Source organism: Siphateles boraxobius, unplaced genomic scaffold (assembly GCF_051911475.1).
Source record: "Siphateles boraxobius isolate OS27281-9 unplaced genomic scaffold, OSU_SipBor_1 22, whole genome shotgun sequence".
NCBI classification, from domain to species: domain Eukaryota; kingdom Metazoa; phylum Chordata; class Actinopteri; order Cypriniformes; family Leuciscidae; genus Siphateles; species Siphateles boraxobius.
The window spans coordinates 25,230,866-25,250,849 of NW_027508833.1; the positions used below are offsets into that span (position 1 = coordinate 25,230,866).

The window sequence follows — 19,984 nt, forward strand, 5'->3', positions numbered from 1 at the left end:
CTGACATTCCACGCTTTGCCAGGGAACAGACGGGTCTCTCACGGCCGACATCTGCTCGGCTGGACGCTTTGTCATGTTGTTGGCGCGGCGCTGTCACTCTGAGAGAAACAGCGTGACCATGTTGATTAGAGTAACCTTTTGGGTAGAGAGTGGAAATATGCTGTCAGCTCATTACAAAAATACATAAGCTCTCACATTCAATTACTCACTTAGCGACGGAAGATTAGTTTGCGGGAGCTGCCAACACCGTTGCCTTCGCGGGGTCAAGAGAGTGAGACTGTAATCAGAGTTGTTTGAGAACCGCTGGTGTATCGCTTTCTCTCTCTCTCTCTCTCTCTCTCTCTCTCTCTCTCTCTCTCTCTCTCTCTCTCTCTTATCCTCGGATTCATCCCTTCAGCCCGCTTTCCTGACCCTCCCGCTCGAGTCAACCCATAAAGCTGATAAATATTTACTATAGTGCAGTTTTTTTCCCCCCTTGGGTCTTAAGTGGATTTCATAGTTCATAAAACATCACACGGGTTCTTTAATGAGAGCTTCCCGCTTCTGCTACGGGGCCCTTGCGAGCCTCAGATTATGTGTGTTAAATTCAGCGAAGAGAAGTGTAAAGCCATCCGCACCGAATCCCACCCACAGACTCGGTTAAACACAAAAAGTGAATGCGCGCACACATTCGGTTCGGCATAGCTACTAAGTGGACAACAACCGCCTGCTTTTTATCTGACTTGATACTTTTAATGTGTGCGTAATACATAAATAATGTGTGTGTATTTACAATATAATGTTTATTGATGCTACAGAGCAAGAGAAAGAAATAAAGCGAGCGCTTGTGGATGTGAGAGTGGAAACCCTCTCCGGGCCATGAATCACGCAGAGGCCCTGGCGTGAGACGCCCGCCACCCACAACTCCTCGGCGGCTCCCAGGCCTCCTTTTTCGAATACGGATCAAATCTGTTAATGCCTGACATTGGCTGTAAACCAGCTGTCCATCAGCGGCCACGGGGCAGATTTGTTATGACTGAAGGGTTTCTGGGTAAGGCTGCCAAAAGAGGTCTATCCTTCTCTCGTGGCGCTGGTGCTTTGATTGCATGTTTAACCTAAGATATGTTTTGTGGAAAGTACGGTGCATGGTGGATATCGTCTGTCAGGGAATTAATTGGGGAAAATAGCAGGACCTGGGGGAAGGGAGCGCGGACACTATCTCTGCCTCCTGGTGTTTTGTTTCATTGTAATCGTTCACTGTAATATCACTTTTTGTAATTGGCCTCTGATGATAATCATCACCGGGCTCCTTTAATCATAGGATAGGCTAATTACGGTGGGCAGCTAACATATCACAGTTTGATTATAGGGGACTGAGGGCATGCATGGGCTTGGGCTTGGGAACCCCCTCACCCCAGCCACAAGGGGGTGTGTGGAAAATTTAAGATAATTTTACTAAATTAATTTTTAAGGCTGTCATGGTTGACGTGTTGACTGTACAATATGTCAATTTAGTGCAATCATTTTTAACACATTTAATAAGTTTGAACTTTATTGTCTAATTCGGCTGTCTAATGACTGGTTGGAAGTCATGAAATGAATTTAAATTATTTATTTACAGCTTAACAGTAGGCTATGATCAAATATGCAATAGTTTTGTCTTTATTTCACCAATGTACCTGCATCCTTTGTGTCCACTAGAGGGCAGATTGGGACCCCTAAGCATTTTAAATCTGAAAAGTTCAGTTTAAATGTGTTCATAATTATGCTAGGCCTTTGAGATGTGTTGATTGAATGTTTTGAATCTTACCCCACTGAACTTTAAATCAATGCTTTCTTTCATTGAAATGGTGATACATGATCTGCAAAATTAGCTATTATTTTCATTACACATTTTATTTGTTTTGCAGATCTTGTGGAACTAATCTTCTGGTTTTAATACCCCACGCATGTAAGATAACAAATTGCTTTTGATAGATAACGTATTGCTTTTCTTGGTTTTATTAAAGGATAGTGTCTGGGAAAAGCACTGAAAAAGTTAGCAAACGCTTACAGAGCAGTTCATTTGTCACGGTAATGTAAATCTGTCATTGTGATTTATTGATAATTCATTTGTTGTGAAAATGCTTTGCTTTAAATCTTTGTTTGCGCTTCATCTATCAGAGTGTCGTACATCATTGTGCCTTTGGGTTTTCTGCTAAATTCATGTTTCCTCATGTTATTTCAAACAGTTCTTGATATACTTGTTTAAATTCCATGCGGCTTGAAAACTAAAGTTAGAAAATTATATATCCCTTCCCTTTTATTCAAGGCACATATTCTTATGTTTTATTATATACAGGAATTGTCCTCTGAAACTGCCATTCTTTTCAGATGTAAAATGATATGCGCTATATAATTTTCTGTCGGAAAGAACAACGCTAGGAAATCATTTCTTCAATCAATTGTCTTTCAATATGTTTAAACTGTACTAGGACATACCTCTTTAATAATATAATACCGCAAACAGCATATTTGGTTTTGCTTTATTTAATTTTTTCATATCACTGAAAATGACATTTTAAACCTAAGCTTAGCTTTTCATTTTCAGAAATGATTTATCATGCAGAATCCAAGCTGCCTGTGTTGTTGATACAAATAATTCTGATTTATCTCCTGTAAACGGCTGCGATTTCGCCTGTCATGGACGAGCAAAGAGCTTGAAACATTCCGCCATTAATCCCCACATTGTTTTATTTACTTTCAGCTCTCACCAAGTGGAAGGCAAAGGGCGCATTATGAGGTCACAAAACAACGACTTCCCTGTTGGGTCTCAGCAACAGCCTGTCATTTGTGGCATGCTTTTGAGGGAGTGAATTGCCCTGAAGGTTGCGGAATAACACGCACTCTAATCTGAGCGTCCTTGCGAGTGCATTAAAGGTCTTAAACTATCTGGAGAGTGTCGTATGCTGTATGTTCTCGCTGTGCTGCATGCGAACCTGCCCTGTGCCTGTTCCTGCGATTCCCCAGGGGCCGTTCTGAAACCAGGGCCAAACGTTTCGCAGCGGGTCAAAAGTGTGCACTCCTCCTCCCACTAACCCACAGGCGGGTGTCCTGCTCACCCCACACCAGAGGCAGACTTTACTGGAGGACTGAGGTTAGCCCACACCGCTAATCAGCTCTGAAGCCTTGGCAGTGCCGTACGATGGGCCCTTAATGATTTCCCAGTACTAAACCTTGTTCCACACCCTTATGAATGTACACACACTCGTGCATGCATTCTCCATAGATACAGCTCATTCATATTGCTCGTGTTTGTTTGCTTTGGCCGGACGCGTGAGAGGGAAACGGATATGCCTTCTCTAAAGAGCTGGACCTTGAGGGCCAAGAAAACATAAAGATGTGATCTGAGCCTTGTAAAACGAAAGAAAAATTGGCTTTAGTATATGATTACCTGATTTACCTCGGAGAGATAAGTGTTTGCTGTTAGCTGGCGGTCCTGACCTGGGGTCCCACTTGCTTTTCAGCGGCCGTGTGGTTTTGGTGGGGAGGGACGCTAACAGAAGTCAGTTGGTAGCTAGCGTGCTGGAATGAATGTGGTGACAGGCCTAGTAATTACACACAGAATGAAGGGCCACAATTGCTAAAACCTATAAGATGCTAAGCTCACTATATAACAATGTAAAAAGTGATCAGTTGACCTAACTTAAAAAAGTTGAGGAAGCACGTTGCCTTAAAATTATTAAATAAACTTCATGCTTAATCAAAAAAGTAAGTAATGTGGAATTAAGTTCACATAACTTTATTTTTTTAATTAAGTGTTAAGTTTATTTACTTAATAATGTAAGGCAACGGGTTTACTAAAGTAAGTGAACTGAACACTTTTCACAGTATACTTGTAATTTTAAAAACATGATGTCTCATTGTAGGGCATTCTAGGGTTTTGCAGAGTACCAAACCACATGCCATCGCACTGAAATACGGTAATGATATAGGAAAATGTTTAAAATATGTATTATTTGTCTTTCTTTCATTCAGAGTCCTTCCTGTGCCATTTTATATGTTTCTCGAAACGCACCACATGGCCAACACCCGTTACTATATATAGATGGGGGAATCCACCCAAAAACTGTCAATCATGTGGCCAGATCTCTTAGAAGAAAAGGTAAATCAGAGCACACAATCCAATTCAATCAATACCTACATTTTAGCAGTAATTGAAATTGAGAAGATCTGCCATTTTCTCAATGAAAGCATCGCCATTTATTATATAAAGAAGTGTAATGATTTTAATTATGTAAGAGCTAGATGTAGAGAAAAAAGAACAGCTTATGCACAACCGAGAATATGGAGCAAAATGCAGCATGTCTTCGAAAACAAGCACACGACTTAAGATTTATCTGCTTCTGGACTTGAGTAGCGTCTTAATTTTTCTTGGACCCCACCTATGTTTTTCCAAGTCCCGGGAACTAGGCATAAAAAAGGTCAAAGAAATAATGTGTGTATTAAATTTTTGAAATACTAAATTACAGCCTGAAAGGAGGGAGGGAGGGAGGGAAGGGGCACGAAAAAACAGAGATTAATGGACTCAGTCCTGTGCTTTGTATATCTCACTGGCACTCAGTGAAGAAGCACTTTATAAATCACACTAGTCATGTGAAGGATTATTAGTGCAACATGCTTTGTTTCTTGGTTTGCGTTATTGCCAAATCTTTAAGTACCTTAAAAGTATTATTCTTTCGGTGTGGTTGTAGAATAGTGTGCTGTGTAAAAAGAAAAAAGAAGAAAAAAAAAACAGGAGACCGAAGGTACAGAGGAGCACACTGTGATTTAAAATCACTCAACTAACTATTTACTGTGAAGGAATAACAAATTGTTAAGAAACTACCAATGTCTTCGATTGCTGGAGTGTTTAGTAAAAAACATCACACTTAATCAGCTTCATGTCTGGAAAAACATGCTGCCCTGAGTCAATATACGGACTGGGTATGTATGTTTATTTTTGATGATAAATAGCCCAAACGCATAAGCACATAAAGCAACTCACACTGTTGCCCTTCAAAACTCAAGATATGCGTTTCATCAAGGAGAAATTGTCAATATAATCCAAAAAGAGTGCTCTTTACTGGCAAGACACTGGCATGTTTCCAGTGTCACAAAACATATTTAAGTAGCTTATATACCTTCAAAAAAGACTAAGCTGTAATTATTCTTTAAAAAAATGTATGCAGTAATCCTGTCCATTCCTTTACACACAGGCAAACACGCACATCTGTATTTGCAGTTTTCATATAATTTCTCTTGCACACCCTTGTGTAGATATTTGTTATGGTCCATTAGCAGGAGATAACACAGATACTGAAATGTTTGTAGGGTTAATGTATTTGGACTATTTTATGGAAATCATTAGCTCGTTCCAGGGGCAGGATAATTCATTTTAATAGTGGCAAATATAATATAATGATAATACTTAATTATTGTTATTATACAAGTTACCTGGAATTTAAAATGTAAATGGCAAGTGTCATTGGGCAGGAGTGAGAGACGTTTAATAAACCCTAATATGTAAAAATCTTGCATAATTATGCTAAAATGTAAAAAAAAGAAGAAAAAAAAAACCTGTTTAGGCATATGCCAGACATCTTAAACATTTTATGAGCTTGTTTAAGAAACAAAATAACATTACCACACTGCCACAATTCTAATTCCAGGTAAAAGTTGACTTAAATTGACTTCCATGTGTTCAAGTAACTATAAGAAGAAAATATAATTAGGCCTATTGAGTGCAGTGTGAACATAAAGTGACAACACAACATTGAATAAACGCATGACAGATGTCGCGTTTGAGGTTCTTTTCACCGTTTAATTTTTTTTCGGCGCAGTTATAAATAGGGATAGACGTAGCTTACATGTGTAGGCCTTTAATATGTATAGCCTACACATAAGTACCAAGGGAAATTCGCTTCAAAATGAATCATTAAACAGTAGGCAATGTGGTTCTCTTAGACGATTGAATAGCATACATTCAGGCAAACTGGTTAATTTAAAAAAAAAAAAGAACAGGTGGTTTTCGTGCTTTTTACACCATTCAATAGGCTACTTCTTGTCATTCCTCTGATGAGTATTAGGTCATCAGCGTGCTGGGAGATTATATGACAATCCATTTAGGCCGTTTATCGGCTCTAATGATTTGACTTTTGGACTTATCAAAAGAAGAGATAAAAGAGACATCCTGTGACAATTTCATGTCAAGTTCTAATTTCTAATAAGCTTGTTCACAATCAGTGTGTTCAAATATCTTTTCATTAGGCTACCCCCAGGCATAAAGATAAATTACAGTGAGACAATATAGAATAAGGTCTCTCGAGCCTGCACTTTAGGAAAATGTTATTATAGCATAAAGTTCTAAATTAGAAAATCTCTCGTTTAACAAATGCTGATAATCAGCAATTCCTAAGAGGACTCGGTGAATTGAAATGCTTGAGAATATTTGCAACATTTTAAATAAATACGAAAAATCAAACATTTTTTTTTAGATATTACTTTAATAGTTGCTTATGTTCTTTTTTTGTTTTCAGGCTGTTAAACGCTGATTTAATCAATTTCAAACTTTATCGTCCTGCCATCGTAGGCTACATGTATGTCAGTTACAGCCCATTCCAGAACATTTTATTTTGGTAGGCTATATCTACGACAAGACTTCAAAAACGATTTCAGTATATCAGGTAGGCAATTATATGGCCAGAATCCACGTTATTTTGTTTGTGTAAATTTAAATTAATATAAATAACAATATCATTGTTAAAGGTAACATTTACTATACATCTGTGCAACAGGATGACAACACATTTTACTCCTACTCACATGTTACTTTACAATATGTACATAAAGTCCGAATCGTATTTTGTGCAAGATTTTCCGGTTTCATATTCTATTTATCAGCTGTCAGAATCCACGTCACTTTTGCATTCCTCGATTTTCTCTGTGGTTGTTTTCGTGGATTTGTTCCATTTCTGTGAGTTTTCTGATTCCTCTGATGAAGACCTTTTCTGTCTTCTCCATTTTGCTCGTCTGTTTTTGAACCAAACCTGAGCGAAGAAAATGGGTAAAATGCTTAATTTCAAGAATATAAAAATCAAAGATTTTACAGATGTCATTTGAAATCTCGAGTTTGTTTTATGCAGTGTGCGAATTATTCACTGACTTTCAGGGGGTAGAGGAATTTCTGTCAGTAATTTTCATTGAGGTTCGTCTCACACAACCCAAATAGACTTTGGCGCCCCTGCACCGCGAACTAGAATAATCTATCTTAAATGCGTTAAAACACTAAACGATTTTGTGACATGACATGTGCATCTGTAATAAAGCGCTAAATTAACAGTGGTTGACACTGATTTTCACTGATAGCCTACTCTTCAAGCGAGTACTTCTAAGCGCATTCTGACTAAACTCAAATGTAATTTTGTGGTTATTAAAATGTGTTCGAGTGTTTAATTTTTATATATATATTTAGGCCTATAGAACTTGTCACAATTGCACTGATTTCTACTACGTATTAGTCTACTTTTTAACAAACACGTTTTTTAAAAAAGTTGTGTTTTTTTAAAGAAAGATATGAAATAAAATGTTTAGTGGTTTAATGTTTTTTTAACTGTATTTGTCTTCCTAAAATCCCATTTGTATTAACTATTATGTGGCCTTTTTTTATGGAATGCTGTTGAATGTCCACGCTGTTAGGTCTTATAGTGATGACAATAGCAGTGTGAAATCACAGGCAGCTCCACAAAATAATTCTAAATTAAATAGGTTATATAGGCTACACACAGTGTGTCAATATTATTACACTGTAAAAAAATAGTGTTGGTTTAACTAAAAAAATTTAGTTCTTTGACATTTAAAATTTGAATTGATACAATGAAGGAGATTGTTTCAATCAACAGAAACCACATAAATTGTCAAACATGGTTTGACAAAAAAATGTGAAAATAAATCATGATATTTTTTTTTAACAGTGTGAGAACCTCGGCCATATCGTAGCCTACACTTTGCAAATAGGCTGCAAAACAACGTTAACTTTCATTTTAAGTGTTAACTGTTTAAAAAAAAACATGTCACTCACCTCTACTTTCTCTTCACGTAGGTGCACTTTTCGTGCCAGTTGCTCTCGTGTGCCAACATCAGGGTATTTGGTTTCTTGAAAGAGGTTCTCCAGTGCCTCCAGCTGCTCGTCGGTGAATATGGTTCGGTGTCTTCTCTTGCGCCGACAGTGTAACTGGTTGAGTAGCTGTAGCTCGGTTCTGGACAAGGTGCCCACGTTCATGTACGACATCATCTGATGTGGGACTGGAGAAATAAGCACTGAACCGGCGCTATCGTAACCTGAAAATAAGATCAAATCATTTCTTGGAGTACACTGCATAAATATAAAATGTCAAAGTCATCGGACTAAACAAATGTCTAAGTTCTGCAAAAAGTCCTCTTTTTATCAAGAAAAATTTTTTATTGCGTACTTTTTTTTTTTACACTAAAAATGTTCGATTTTACATGGTTCGTCAGATAATCGTGTTGGTTTGATGCTTTTGTAATTAAAAAAAATAACTAATCAACCCGGACTATAAAACCTAACTTGGCTGTAATAGCAGCCCTTTGTGCTGCAAAAATGTAGAGGATCAAAATCCACCATGCATTTTATTAAGAGAATTCTGAAACACGCACTGAAATAAATAAATAAATAAATAAATAAATAAATAAATAATATATATATATATATATATATATATATATATATATATATATATATATATATATATATATATATATATATATATATATATATATGCTACAAACGTAGAAAGAAAGCAATAAAAGTAACATACCTGTGGGAATACACGGACACTGTTGCGAGCCGAGGGTTGGTATTGCGCCGCAGCAAGCTGGCCCAGTCGGCCCCTGGACATGAAGTTGTCCATAGTAGTAGTTGTTGTAGCCTATCCTGGTTCCATTTATCGATTGTAAGTTAGGAGCTGGAGGTCCTGTGTGTGAATACAGTCCATTAAATTCACCAGCTGCTGTGTACAAGGATTCCGTCAAGTTGGAGAACACAACCGGAGCATTCCGATGGAGCAGAACCGAGTCTTTGCAGCTGGGTCTCCCTGCCAAGATGCTGTCGATACTAAACATCCCAGCGGGCATCACAAGCGAAAAGATGTTGGAGACTTGGTGCCAACCGTACTAAAATGTGTTCGTAGTCCTTTTAAAAAGCACAGGTTTTCCTCATAGTTGCAACAAGGGCGAATTCTTCGAGTTTTTTCTCTTTGGAAAGAGTGACCAAGCGCAAGAGATTCGGTGACTCGTTTGTGGCTGAGCTGAACCTCCTGCTCAGTTTTATACCCCGCTGACGTCATTGAAGGATTTGTGAATGACTTTTCCAAAGAGATTGGCTGGGCTTAAAGTTAGCACACAATGGCGTGAAAACCACCGATCTGTGTATTGAGAATTAATTCGATTAAAGTTATTTGCTGACTTTTGAAACAAATAATTTAGTTCCAGCCAGCATTTTTAAAGAGACAGTCAGATTAATTCAGTCAACACTTAATTTGGTTGTAAATGGTCGTCTAGTTGTATTTCCTCTTTATAAATGAAAATACGTTTTTATACAATATAGCTGTAAAGTTCTTTATGCGTAAAATGCATCTGTTTGTTCCTGTGTGGATGAGAAGAATAGCGACTTCGCTTCAGCAAACACAGATTCTGAGTCCTAGCAGGTGAGCTTCGTTTTTATTTAGATTTTTTAAAAACATCTCCCTCTCACATCAACAGAAAACTCCTATCAAATAATTTAGTTTTCAATTTCTAAAACCGGGAAGTGTTGTCAATGAGGTGACAGAAGAGGTTTTAAATCGCTATGTAAAAATTGAAAAAATGTGCTCAACAAATTTTTAGATAAGAGAGTATAATTTCATGTGTTATTTATTGATTTGCGTTTGTAAGGCTATGTTAAATGACATGAATCATCTGAATCAGCAGGTTCTGATAACATCCACCCAAGCTTAAAAATATAAAAATAAATGAATGAGCAGACGTGGCTTGTAACATACTTTCTATACTGGACCCAGAAAATGCACAAAATGGTATAGGCTATATCTGATAGAACTGAGAGACTTTCAGTTTTATGTGGGCTATTTCTAGTCGTTTAGCCTACAATTTAATATTTACGGTTTTAAATAAAAATGTAGGGTACAATATGATGGCATAAAATAATTAATTTGTTTACCACAATAAAATGCACATTAACATATTAAATGTCTGTTTTAAATAGTGCTAAATCTGTATACTTGTCATCACTTTACACAGTTTAGGGAAACTGTTTCTAAACAGCCTACATCAATTTGTAGCAGGTAAATATAGCCTATAACAGCAGGCTATTATATCAAAGTTTGAGACAAAATCACTGAGTTACAGACGTTGAAATACAATGTTACAACACTCACTAATGCTTCGTATTGCCATCTATTTATTTATTTCTCTTTTTTACCCCTGAACTGATGTCCACGGATTCCGCAGCATTACCAGGACTATATCTTAAATAGCTTAATAGCGCATGTTATTTGCAGAAGGCTCGGTCTGACACGACTGTCGCGCTCTGTCCACGGGAGATAATGCTGAGCAGATTAGCTTGTTTACTCCATCACGAGCGGATTCCCGGTAGGGAGGAAATCGCGCGTGTTAACTTACAACACCTCCAATAAGCACGCGCTCAATGAACATATGCCCCTCGCTGTGATAAGATAACGACCATTAGCGGCTCTATTCTCCAGCTCTAAAACATACTTATTGCAATTACATTGCTTGATCAAATGAAATTTGCATGAAGGAAGATGCTGCTTGCTTACATTGGCTATTCAATTTATCACCAATATCGCGCAATCGTAATGTCTGAATGTTTATTGGGAAACCAGAGGAGTTACAGGAAGCGTATCCGTGGAATGGCACGGTTGGTTAGCCTAAACTTAATTTAAACTATGAATAACACATTAATATTGTTTTTATACAATGTAGCCATCGTGTATAAAATTGATTTAAATTTACGGAATCACACAAATCTACGAATTATGTACAAGCATACAATAACTGCAGAACAGAACACGTAGATGCGCAAAAACTCTCTCATGAACCTGCCACACGTTAATCGGTGGTTCTTAGTCAGGGGGCCTCAGCAAACTTCTATTATTAGCCTAATATATTATAATATAGGCCTATATAATTTAAATTTGCTATTAGCCTATTTAATTATGTAAGCTTAGCATCAAAATCGCCAACATAAATCAAGATGTGCAACATTCAAACGGACTTAGCCTATTTCTTATTTAATTGTCACATCATTTGGTCCTTTTTAGTTACAGGCTATACCGTATCGTTTTTTAAATGGAAATCACGGAATTAATCTACTGACTGGTGTTTTATGTAGCCTAACCTACATAAAAAGTTTGAAAACAAGCAGATTCGTCAGTACAGTAGGCTAAGGACGAGGAGAAATAACTTAGTCCACATAAAGCGGGCTTCGAATATTCTAATGGGGGACCTGGGAGTCAAAAAGGCTGAAAACCACCGCATTAGACTATATGTTAACAGAACGTAAGACACGCAAATGAAACAATGAGGGGCTATTAAAATCTCGGCCTATCAATGGTCACAAGTTATCACAGGAATTCAAGCTTAAATGCTGGGCCATTTACGCGTGGAAGTTTGCCTCATTACGCGCGGCAATTACTTTTCAATAGTTGCCTTTTGTTGTAATAATTGCATGTTTATCGCATGATTAAAAACGGGAACAAGGTGCTTAACTATGCGGAAATTATTTAAACTCTTCATTGGTAGAAATTGACTTTGGTTCTACTATATATATATATATATATACATATATATATATATATATATATATATATATATATATATATATATATATATATATATATTAGAAGCAAAGTCAATTTGGTGTATATGTGTGTGTGTACAAATACACACACATTATACGTGAGAAGTTTTACTTTATTTGTAATACTAAAAAATACATTACACCATTTAACTTCTAGCATAATTTTGACACATTGATTGGCCCTTAGCCCTTATGTAAACACTTTAGCCTATTATGACTGAATGAAAGGATACTTGCATTTTCAGCTCTGCTCTCTAGGCACTCTGTAATTCAAAAAGGCACCTATAGCATTATTATTTCCTCTTTTTGTACATGTATCTCAACTTTCAAGAGGCACTGAAAGGAGGTAGTAAAAAGGATTGAAAAAAATGAGATGGCCATTTGAAATTAAAAGCCGCGAAAGAGGTGTGAAGCCACCACTTACATGCTGAATAGCTGACATCAATCACAGAGAGTAAATAGTGGCTCTGCAGACAGGCCTAGACAGGCCTCTACAATAGAAGGTCCGCACACGGCATCTTCACGGCACAACATATATTTCAAAGCCTTGATCTCTAAAATCTATCGTAATGCAGCAAATCAAAAGGGACTTTGTAATATAACCACATTTTAACTAGCAAAAACAAACCTCAGAGTGAGACAGGCTGTCAGAGCCTCCCGATCGCCTCAAGTGCACAATTCTCCATTTCGTTTTTTTACATGTCATCATGTCTCAGAGAGAAAATATCTGTGTGGATGAATGAATGTCAAGATAGACAGATAGATAGATCTATCTATATGGACCTCCACAAAACACCTAAGTGTGTGTGTTGCATGTATAGTGCTAGACAGAGGCAGAGCCATGATCAGTGCCAGACAGCAGTGTTTATTTCCTGTGTATTTCAGCAGGGGCAGAAAAGGAACCTGGCACTGGATTAAAAGGGCTTCTTTGCATTTAATCTTTCATTCCATACTGGTGCCGGCGAGAAATCCATATTTATTGTTCATGTCATGGCTGTCATATGACGAGTGCCTGTTTTACAGTATGCCTTTTGTAGGACCCCCTGAGCTGAATTCTACAGTGCTGAAACACAGGCGTTCACTGGTGCAACAGTTCAAAAGACGCCTTGAGAGCTTGTGGCCAAAACACATACAGTGTCTTACAAAGATTAGAAAATATTCACTCGAAAACTTTTGGAATGTTTACTATCCTGCTTATATATTTTTTTCATTAAATGTGAATTGTTTGTGAGTGAAACAAGTGTTTAGTGTTATGTATGAAGATGACTGAGACAATAACAGCTCACTATTTCTGCTTTTCAACTAGATTTTTGATATTTCCAGTATGTTCACATAACACAGAAACAACAGCAGTGCTTTCAAAAAGGTCTTATGTTTTTACTAGGGCCGTCAAATTGATTAGTCGTGATTAATCGCATCTAACATAACTTGTTTACATAATATATATATATACATATGTGTGTGTGTGTATGTATGTGTGTATACAGTATACACTGACATAATATATATAAATGTAATAATATATACACATATATTATGTAAACAAAAACTTTTGTTAAATGCGATTAATCGTGATTAATCGATTTGACAGCACCAATTCTTACTTTAAACAATTACTAAAACCTCAAATGGGACTGCAGTTAAGCATCTCAATTGAATCAGTTTTTGTTATTAACATATAGTGTGTGTTTATCTTTTTAGGCCTGCATGGAATTTTTAATTCAATGAAATATAATTTCCACAGGGTGCATTGGAGCAGCGCTGACATAAAAAAAAATAAGTTTAGAGATATCTGTTGTTTTAATTTGGTACTTTCTAGTGATTAAATGGGTAGCAAACATAGAACATGAGACAAAGCTCTCCTTAAAACTAATTTTAACTAAAGATATCAAAGTTATTTTAATACAGCATGTAAAATCTCTATAATAAATGTATTATCCATAGAAAACCATTTTTTTCATCAAAGAGAAAGATTTGAATAATCAGTAGCATGTGACAAAGTCAAAATGTTTAATTTTTTTTATTCAGTTTTTGAAACATTGTTACTGCCCATTCTTACATTTTACACAATTTCTAAAATAATTCACGCCAAGAACCTGTCATTGTGCATAAAAGAACCTCTCTCTATATGAGGCCTTATTAATCATTATTTCTAGTGTGAAACTATCAGCCAGTCTCAGTAATGACTGATTAAAAGCAGCTGGTCCTCCGGCTGTACCGCTCTGAGACAGGAGTGTATGCAGTGTCTTGTTATCTAACCGAGCGTTAAGATGAAAATCAGAGACACATTTACACATCTTAGAATCAAACATCCCTCTCTGCACTCTCTCTCCTGTCAGAGAGCCATTGTAAAGCACTAATTTGCCCATGCAGGAATCACAAGAATTTCAAATGGGTGCTGAAGGACGTGACAGAATCATAATGAAACCTAGAATCAATCCATCAAAACATCAGAAGAGCGAATGTCACAAATGAATTGAATGCACCATATTAGTGCGTTAACTCAGGCTTCTTAATGTCCTGTGACACTTCAATTTCTTTTAATTTTTCCTTCTTTTCTTGACTCAAAGACACATTAAGGCCTCTAAGTTGTATTTACTTTTGCGCTAGGTTGGTACTCGCAGTTTGAGTTGGAGTTTGTTGTTTATATAAAGTATGACATTTTTATAATTCCTAATAAGTGTTGTTGACATTAACATGACTCTATAAAAGGTTAGACAATACCATGGACAGCAACAATGAGGCGTCTGTGACATGCTTACCATTAGAGGGCACAGGTGTGCAAAGAACACTGCAACCACAGATGCCTATCTTTATCTTCTGTGAATGTATAATTCTAACTACAACATCATGCTACATTAACAAATTGAGATGATTGACAGCTCATTTTAAAGGGAAAGGCTGTGTAAAAGTGCTCAATTACAAATACATAGTCAATGCAAATGAATTGCATAATTGGCTTTTTAAATAAAAGCAAAAACTGATCATGGTGTTTTAACTTCCGGATGATGCGGGGAAAGAAGGCAGGCAGTAAAACAGAAACATATTGTCTGGATCTGGGAGGTATTACGGGAGAGCACCTGGACCGACGGCAACTTAAAGTAGAAACTCAATCTCTGAGCTTTACCTCAGCCTGCTACTTGTGGTGGTCTCCATTAATCCACCGCAGGTGCCAAAGACCCTGGTTGATACTACCAGAGGAGATTTGTTTGTCAGTCCTCCCTTTTGTCCCACTTTAATTTGAATTCTTTTCTGTAAATCAAATGCTTTGCATAAGTTTACATATCCAAATGACTTCTCCAAATCCTCTTTCCATTCGTCATTAGCCTTTGATTTGAGTATTGTCACAAAAACATTGTCTATGTGTAGACGTTTTTTCTTTATTTCAGAAATGTCTTATTGTAAATCTCTATCTCAACAGCCTTGTAATATGTTAAGATAACGATAACCATTTGTGAGGCTATAGTGAATTACTCTAACACGCTACCTTGCACAAGAGTGGCTCTGTTTTACTTGGCTTTTCAAATTACACAGTGCTGCCATTGTGATTTACAAATAAGTGAACGTGCCAGCTAATAATCTTTAATATCCACCGATGACAGAATGGAATTAGCCGCATTTTTTCTCCCAAACATTCAATTTTCTTCCTCCTCGTTGTGTAAGCTAGGCCCTAATCCCGTCTTTATGCGGTGAGGTATTAACCCCATTGAGGCATCAGTGTATTGGCCTCTGGACCCGGGGGCGCAAAGCGCGCGCTCACCGGGGCTCAACGCGCCTTTTGTTAGCGCGCGAGACGCACCGTGCCAGCGCGCGGGTTATTCAGGAGCCTGAGAATCAAATACAGTATTACATTTAAGCTATGCAATAATTACCCTCATTAGCCGTAACTGGAGCGCGCAGCGTGCGGATTTACCAATAAAGCTTCACTAATGCTATGTAGGCTCAGGAAACATATCATAAACATAATTCAATAATCATTGGAAATACATAGGCTATTAATTCGGCCCTCCGACCCTCAAACTGTCAGCGTTTTGCCCCGGAGGAGCGTTGTTAAATTTATTTCCCCCTTCCTTGCTGCGGTCATTTCCCACATTTCCATTCAATGGATTGAATGTTTATTCTCTGTGCAGCTTCAGGGTTAGTTGAAATGCCTCAATAACAAAAAATAAAAAGTTTTGTTTCTCTGTCCGTTTGTTCAAAAGGTCGTAGGATTCGCCCAGTCACTGAAATGGATATTTAAACCAGTCATTATTCAATTGCAACGTGCGGGTTAAAAACACAGGCTATAGCCTAGTGCCGGGAACCTTTAGACAACCCCGATGCAACATATTACATTATGCATTGCTTCAGAATGTTGTTCTTGGCTCTGCGATAATTTTGATTTTATCGTGAGCTGATTCAATCAGCACAATGTGTATTTGAGTTTATTGTGGTAGACAGCAATGCTTAAAGCACCATTTGAGCCGATGCGGTCTGAACATCTTGTAGCTTTCATTACCAAGCCAGAAACAGGGGAAAGTTAGTTTAAAAGTTGAATCTGACAATTGTGTTGTGTAGTGGTTATCTAAATATTTAATCTACAAAAATATGAAATGTCATCAACTATTATGAAAAAAGTATTTGCATTTAATCTTTATTCAGAGAGTCTAGATGATAGGAATATGCATCAATGATTTTGGAATGTTTACCTGAATCGACCCTTCGATAAGCCCCGCCTTAAAAACGTTACTGACCAATCAGCAACTAGAGTCTGCCATGTTCCCTTTTGGTTTTGCGCTGTTTCTTTGGATAGTTATTATAAAAGCCAATTTATGGGAATTATCAGCAACAAAAAACAACAACAACATCACAAAAAACGGTAAAACTTCTGTTATTTTATTGCTATTTTTCCCCCGAATGTAATCTAGAGAAGTGCACGCAGTGGATTAGCCCTGATTCACAAATAAACAAAGTTAGTAATGACATCTAGGCTATATTTGCGCCAAGGTTAATTGACACTAAATAAAAATATACTATAGTGCTGGGCAACATTAATCGCGATTAATCGCACCCATAATAAAAGTTTGTGTACAGTAGGCTAATCATTTTGTATATATAAATACACACATATGCATGTATATACTAAATAATAAATATTTTATATATAAATAAAACATTTTTCTTAAATATATACATGCATGTGTGTGTATTAATATACACAAAATAATTATACAAAGTACACACACATATATTATGTAAACACAAATTTTAATTTGGATGCGATTAATCGTTGCCCAGCACTAAAATTTACATTTTAATTTACATTCCTATTAAGGTAGTCAAAGTGTTAACAGTAACAAAAGTTTTCATATATACACTGAATGTGTTTTAGAAACTGCAGTTAAAAATGCTTCAATGTCACAACTCATTGCGGTCCATTGCCCATCATGCTTTTAACAGAAATATCTAAGTCATATGGAATATTCTCCAATTCTAGCTAATTGCCGGGCTATTTTTGAGCTATTTATATCAGTGTATTACTGCTAACACAGTGTTACAGTTTTGCACCTGCACATATGCTGGGTTCAGAAACCTCACCCAGTGCAGTGAAAAGGGGATCAGGAAGGAATTTGTGTAGCGAATTGAGACGTACCTTGTCAAAGGGAGAATGGACATTGGCAGCCTTGAGCACAATGGTGGAGTTGAGATTTGAACTCCACTTGGTTTAATTTCCTCTCAAGTGAAAGGTAAGGAAGATTAATGAAATATCCCCAAATCCATCCTGTTTTATTTCTATTAAATCAACAGTGAAATGCAACCCACTAGGCCTGTTTGTGGATGGAGAATTTGGATAGTGTTTCTCCATCTAGCTAAAGAGACCTCATGTACTTTCAAGGCAATGAATGATGCTAGTTAAAAAAAAATCAGTTGTTCCTTATGTCAGCCTCTCCGATTGCACGCCATCCTTCAGAGAAGAAATGACCTGCAGTTATTAAATTTAGTATGAGTTACTGTCATGATACGAAATAATCAGTTATTTCACTTTTCCACTGATAACCTCAGGCTTTACCTGCTATTCATTTTCCCCATTATATCTGTTTTTTTCTGTGCAAAGTTTTATCAGTGATATTTCGTTCTCCAACATCGAGTGGACAGCACTTAAACAAGTAAAACTAAAAACACCCCAGAAGCACAATCACAAATCTCTTGCAGTTGGTGGGCGGTTGGAAAGAACAATACTTTTATGGTGATCTCCAGACTCACTGTCCTTTCAGAAATGTTGGTTTGCACAATAGGCTGCTGTTCTGAATGAAACCCATCTGACCCCACTAATCCGCAGCTTTTCTAGTCATCCTTACAATGGGGCGATGGGGAAGACAAACATGTTAAACTGTTAAGCTAATTCGGACTCTTTTATTATTTTTTTCCCCTCCATTCTGCAGGATTACAAAGGCAGAGCTCAGTTGTTAGCATGCAGACGTACTCACTAGGCCATACTGTCTGTCAGCATTGGTTTAAGTGCTTGCATAGGTGAGTCAACAGCGAGCCCTCACCTGTAGTCACACTTGCATATGCAGACCGTAGCCCGCACAAGCACAGCCTGTTTTACAAAAGTGTTTTCAATCCATAAACCGAGACCATTGCTTTTTAAAGCGTGTCTTTTAAGACACCATAAATCTTTCCTTCTCGCCGGCCGTTCCAAAAGCCTTTCTCTAGAGTGACAGTCAGCATACTCGAGTTTGACGATGATTGTTTTCAGTGCCCCCCCCCCCCCCCCGCCCCTCTCCTCATCACCCCCCCACCAGCTCTGCACTCTATCATTTGGAACAATAATAAACAACCACCGACGCGGGCAAAAAAGCCTCCTGAAATCTATTACTGAGAATAGTGTGGTTATGCGGAGAGCGAAGGGGAATGTTTTCCCCCCCCATGCAAACATCACTGTAATTTCCAATGCCAAACTGATTCGGGCCAGGCTTACCATGCTCTTATCTGATCCTTACGGGTGGTCTCCCCGACCCCTCCTTTTATTCCAGTTGCACAGATCTGGAAATCTTCTTCACACCACACTTGGGTTGTGGGTCTCCCCTGCCAAAGAGCGACTGGAATCATTTCAAGGGAAAAAAGGGAATACAAGTGGTTAGATTGGGGGATTAAGATCACTTACAATATGGGCCGGTTTATAACGTGCTCTCTGTAGTAACATTCTCCTTTTCATTTGGCTGTCGAGATGCTTGCTGAGGCAAATTTCTTGGTTTTAGAGTAGCAATCAGGCGTTCTTTAAGTCCTGGACCACTGAAGGCCCACCATGTAGATTCTGTCCTCAATTACAAAGGGGTGAACTTGGTCTTGGAGTTCGACAATAGCTTTTCTTTTGCAGAGAAAATAGTCAATTTCATTTGGCACAGAAATTACCCGATTACAGGTATTCTCTCAGTTATGTCATAAGTGAAGAGTTGAAAAAGAAACCGGATGTATATTCGGATGTATGAATGTATAAAAATACAGCTTGAACCTATATTTAATTTCTACAGTGAACAAATAGTGTTATAGTGAGGAAAGCAGTCAGGATAAATCATATATTTATATTATGATATATTATGAATATAAATCAAAATTATATTCTATAAAATTATAAATTATAATTATCTATAATATTTATAATGATGAATATATAATTTTATATACAGTATAATATACATAATACACACAATGTAAAGTATAAAAAAACAACAGTATATAAAAACATTTATAAACACATCATGACATTAAATGATTACATAATTTAGGGAGAGAGAGAGAAAGAGAGAGAGAGAGAGAGAGAGAAGAGAGAGAGAGAGAGAGAGAGAGAGAGAGAGAGAGAGAGAGAGAGAGAGAGAGAGAGAGAGAGAGAGAGAGAGAGAGAGAGAGAGATTTTAGTATACAATCTAAAATATTTCTGGATTAAAAACAGAAAATAAAATGGAGATTTTTTTTAAAATTAATACAACTCTCCCATTCTGAAAAAGTACTACACACAATTCCCTTAATAAATAGGTTTCAATTAAAACCTTATTAATGAAGATGACACAGTATCCATCAACCGTGGCAGGCCATGCATTTGACACTGAA

General features: G+C 37.2%; 2 protein-coding genes across 2 annotated transcripts in view; one reads left to right on the top strand and one right to left on the bottom strand.

The window, feature by feature from the left end:
• The window catches only part of kif11 (kinesin family member 11), a 376,164-nt gene that overhangs the window by 269,370 nt on the left and 86,810 nt on the right, over positions 1-19,984 (top strand). The window lies entirely within an intron of this gene.
• gsc (goosecoid) lies at positions 4,935-9,317 on the bottom strand. Its single transcript, XM_077238204.1, has 3 exons — positions 8,835-9,317; positions 8,078-8,337; positions 4,935-7,046 (listed from the first exon to the last, which is right to left on the bottom strand). Exons 1-3 carry the CDS (start codon positions 9,148-9,150, stop codon positions 6,897-6,899), a joined length of 726 nt encoding a protein of 241 aa, XP_077094319.1. The 5' UTR covers positions 9,151-9,317; the 3' UTR covers positions 4,935-6,896.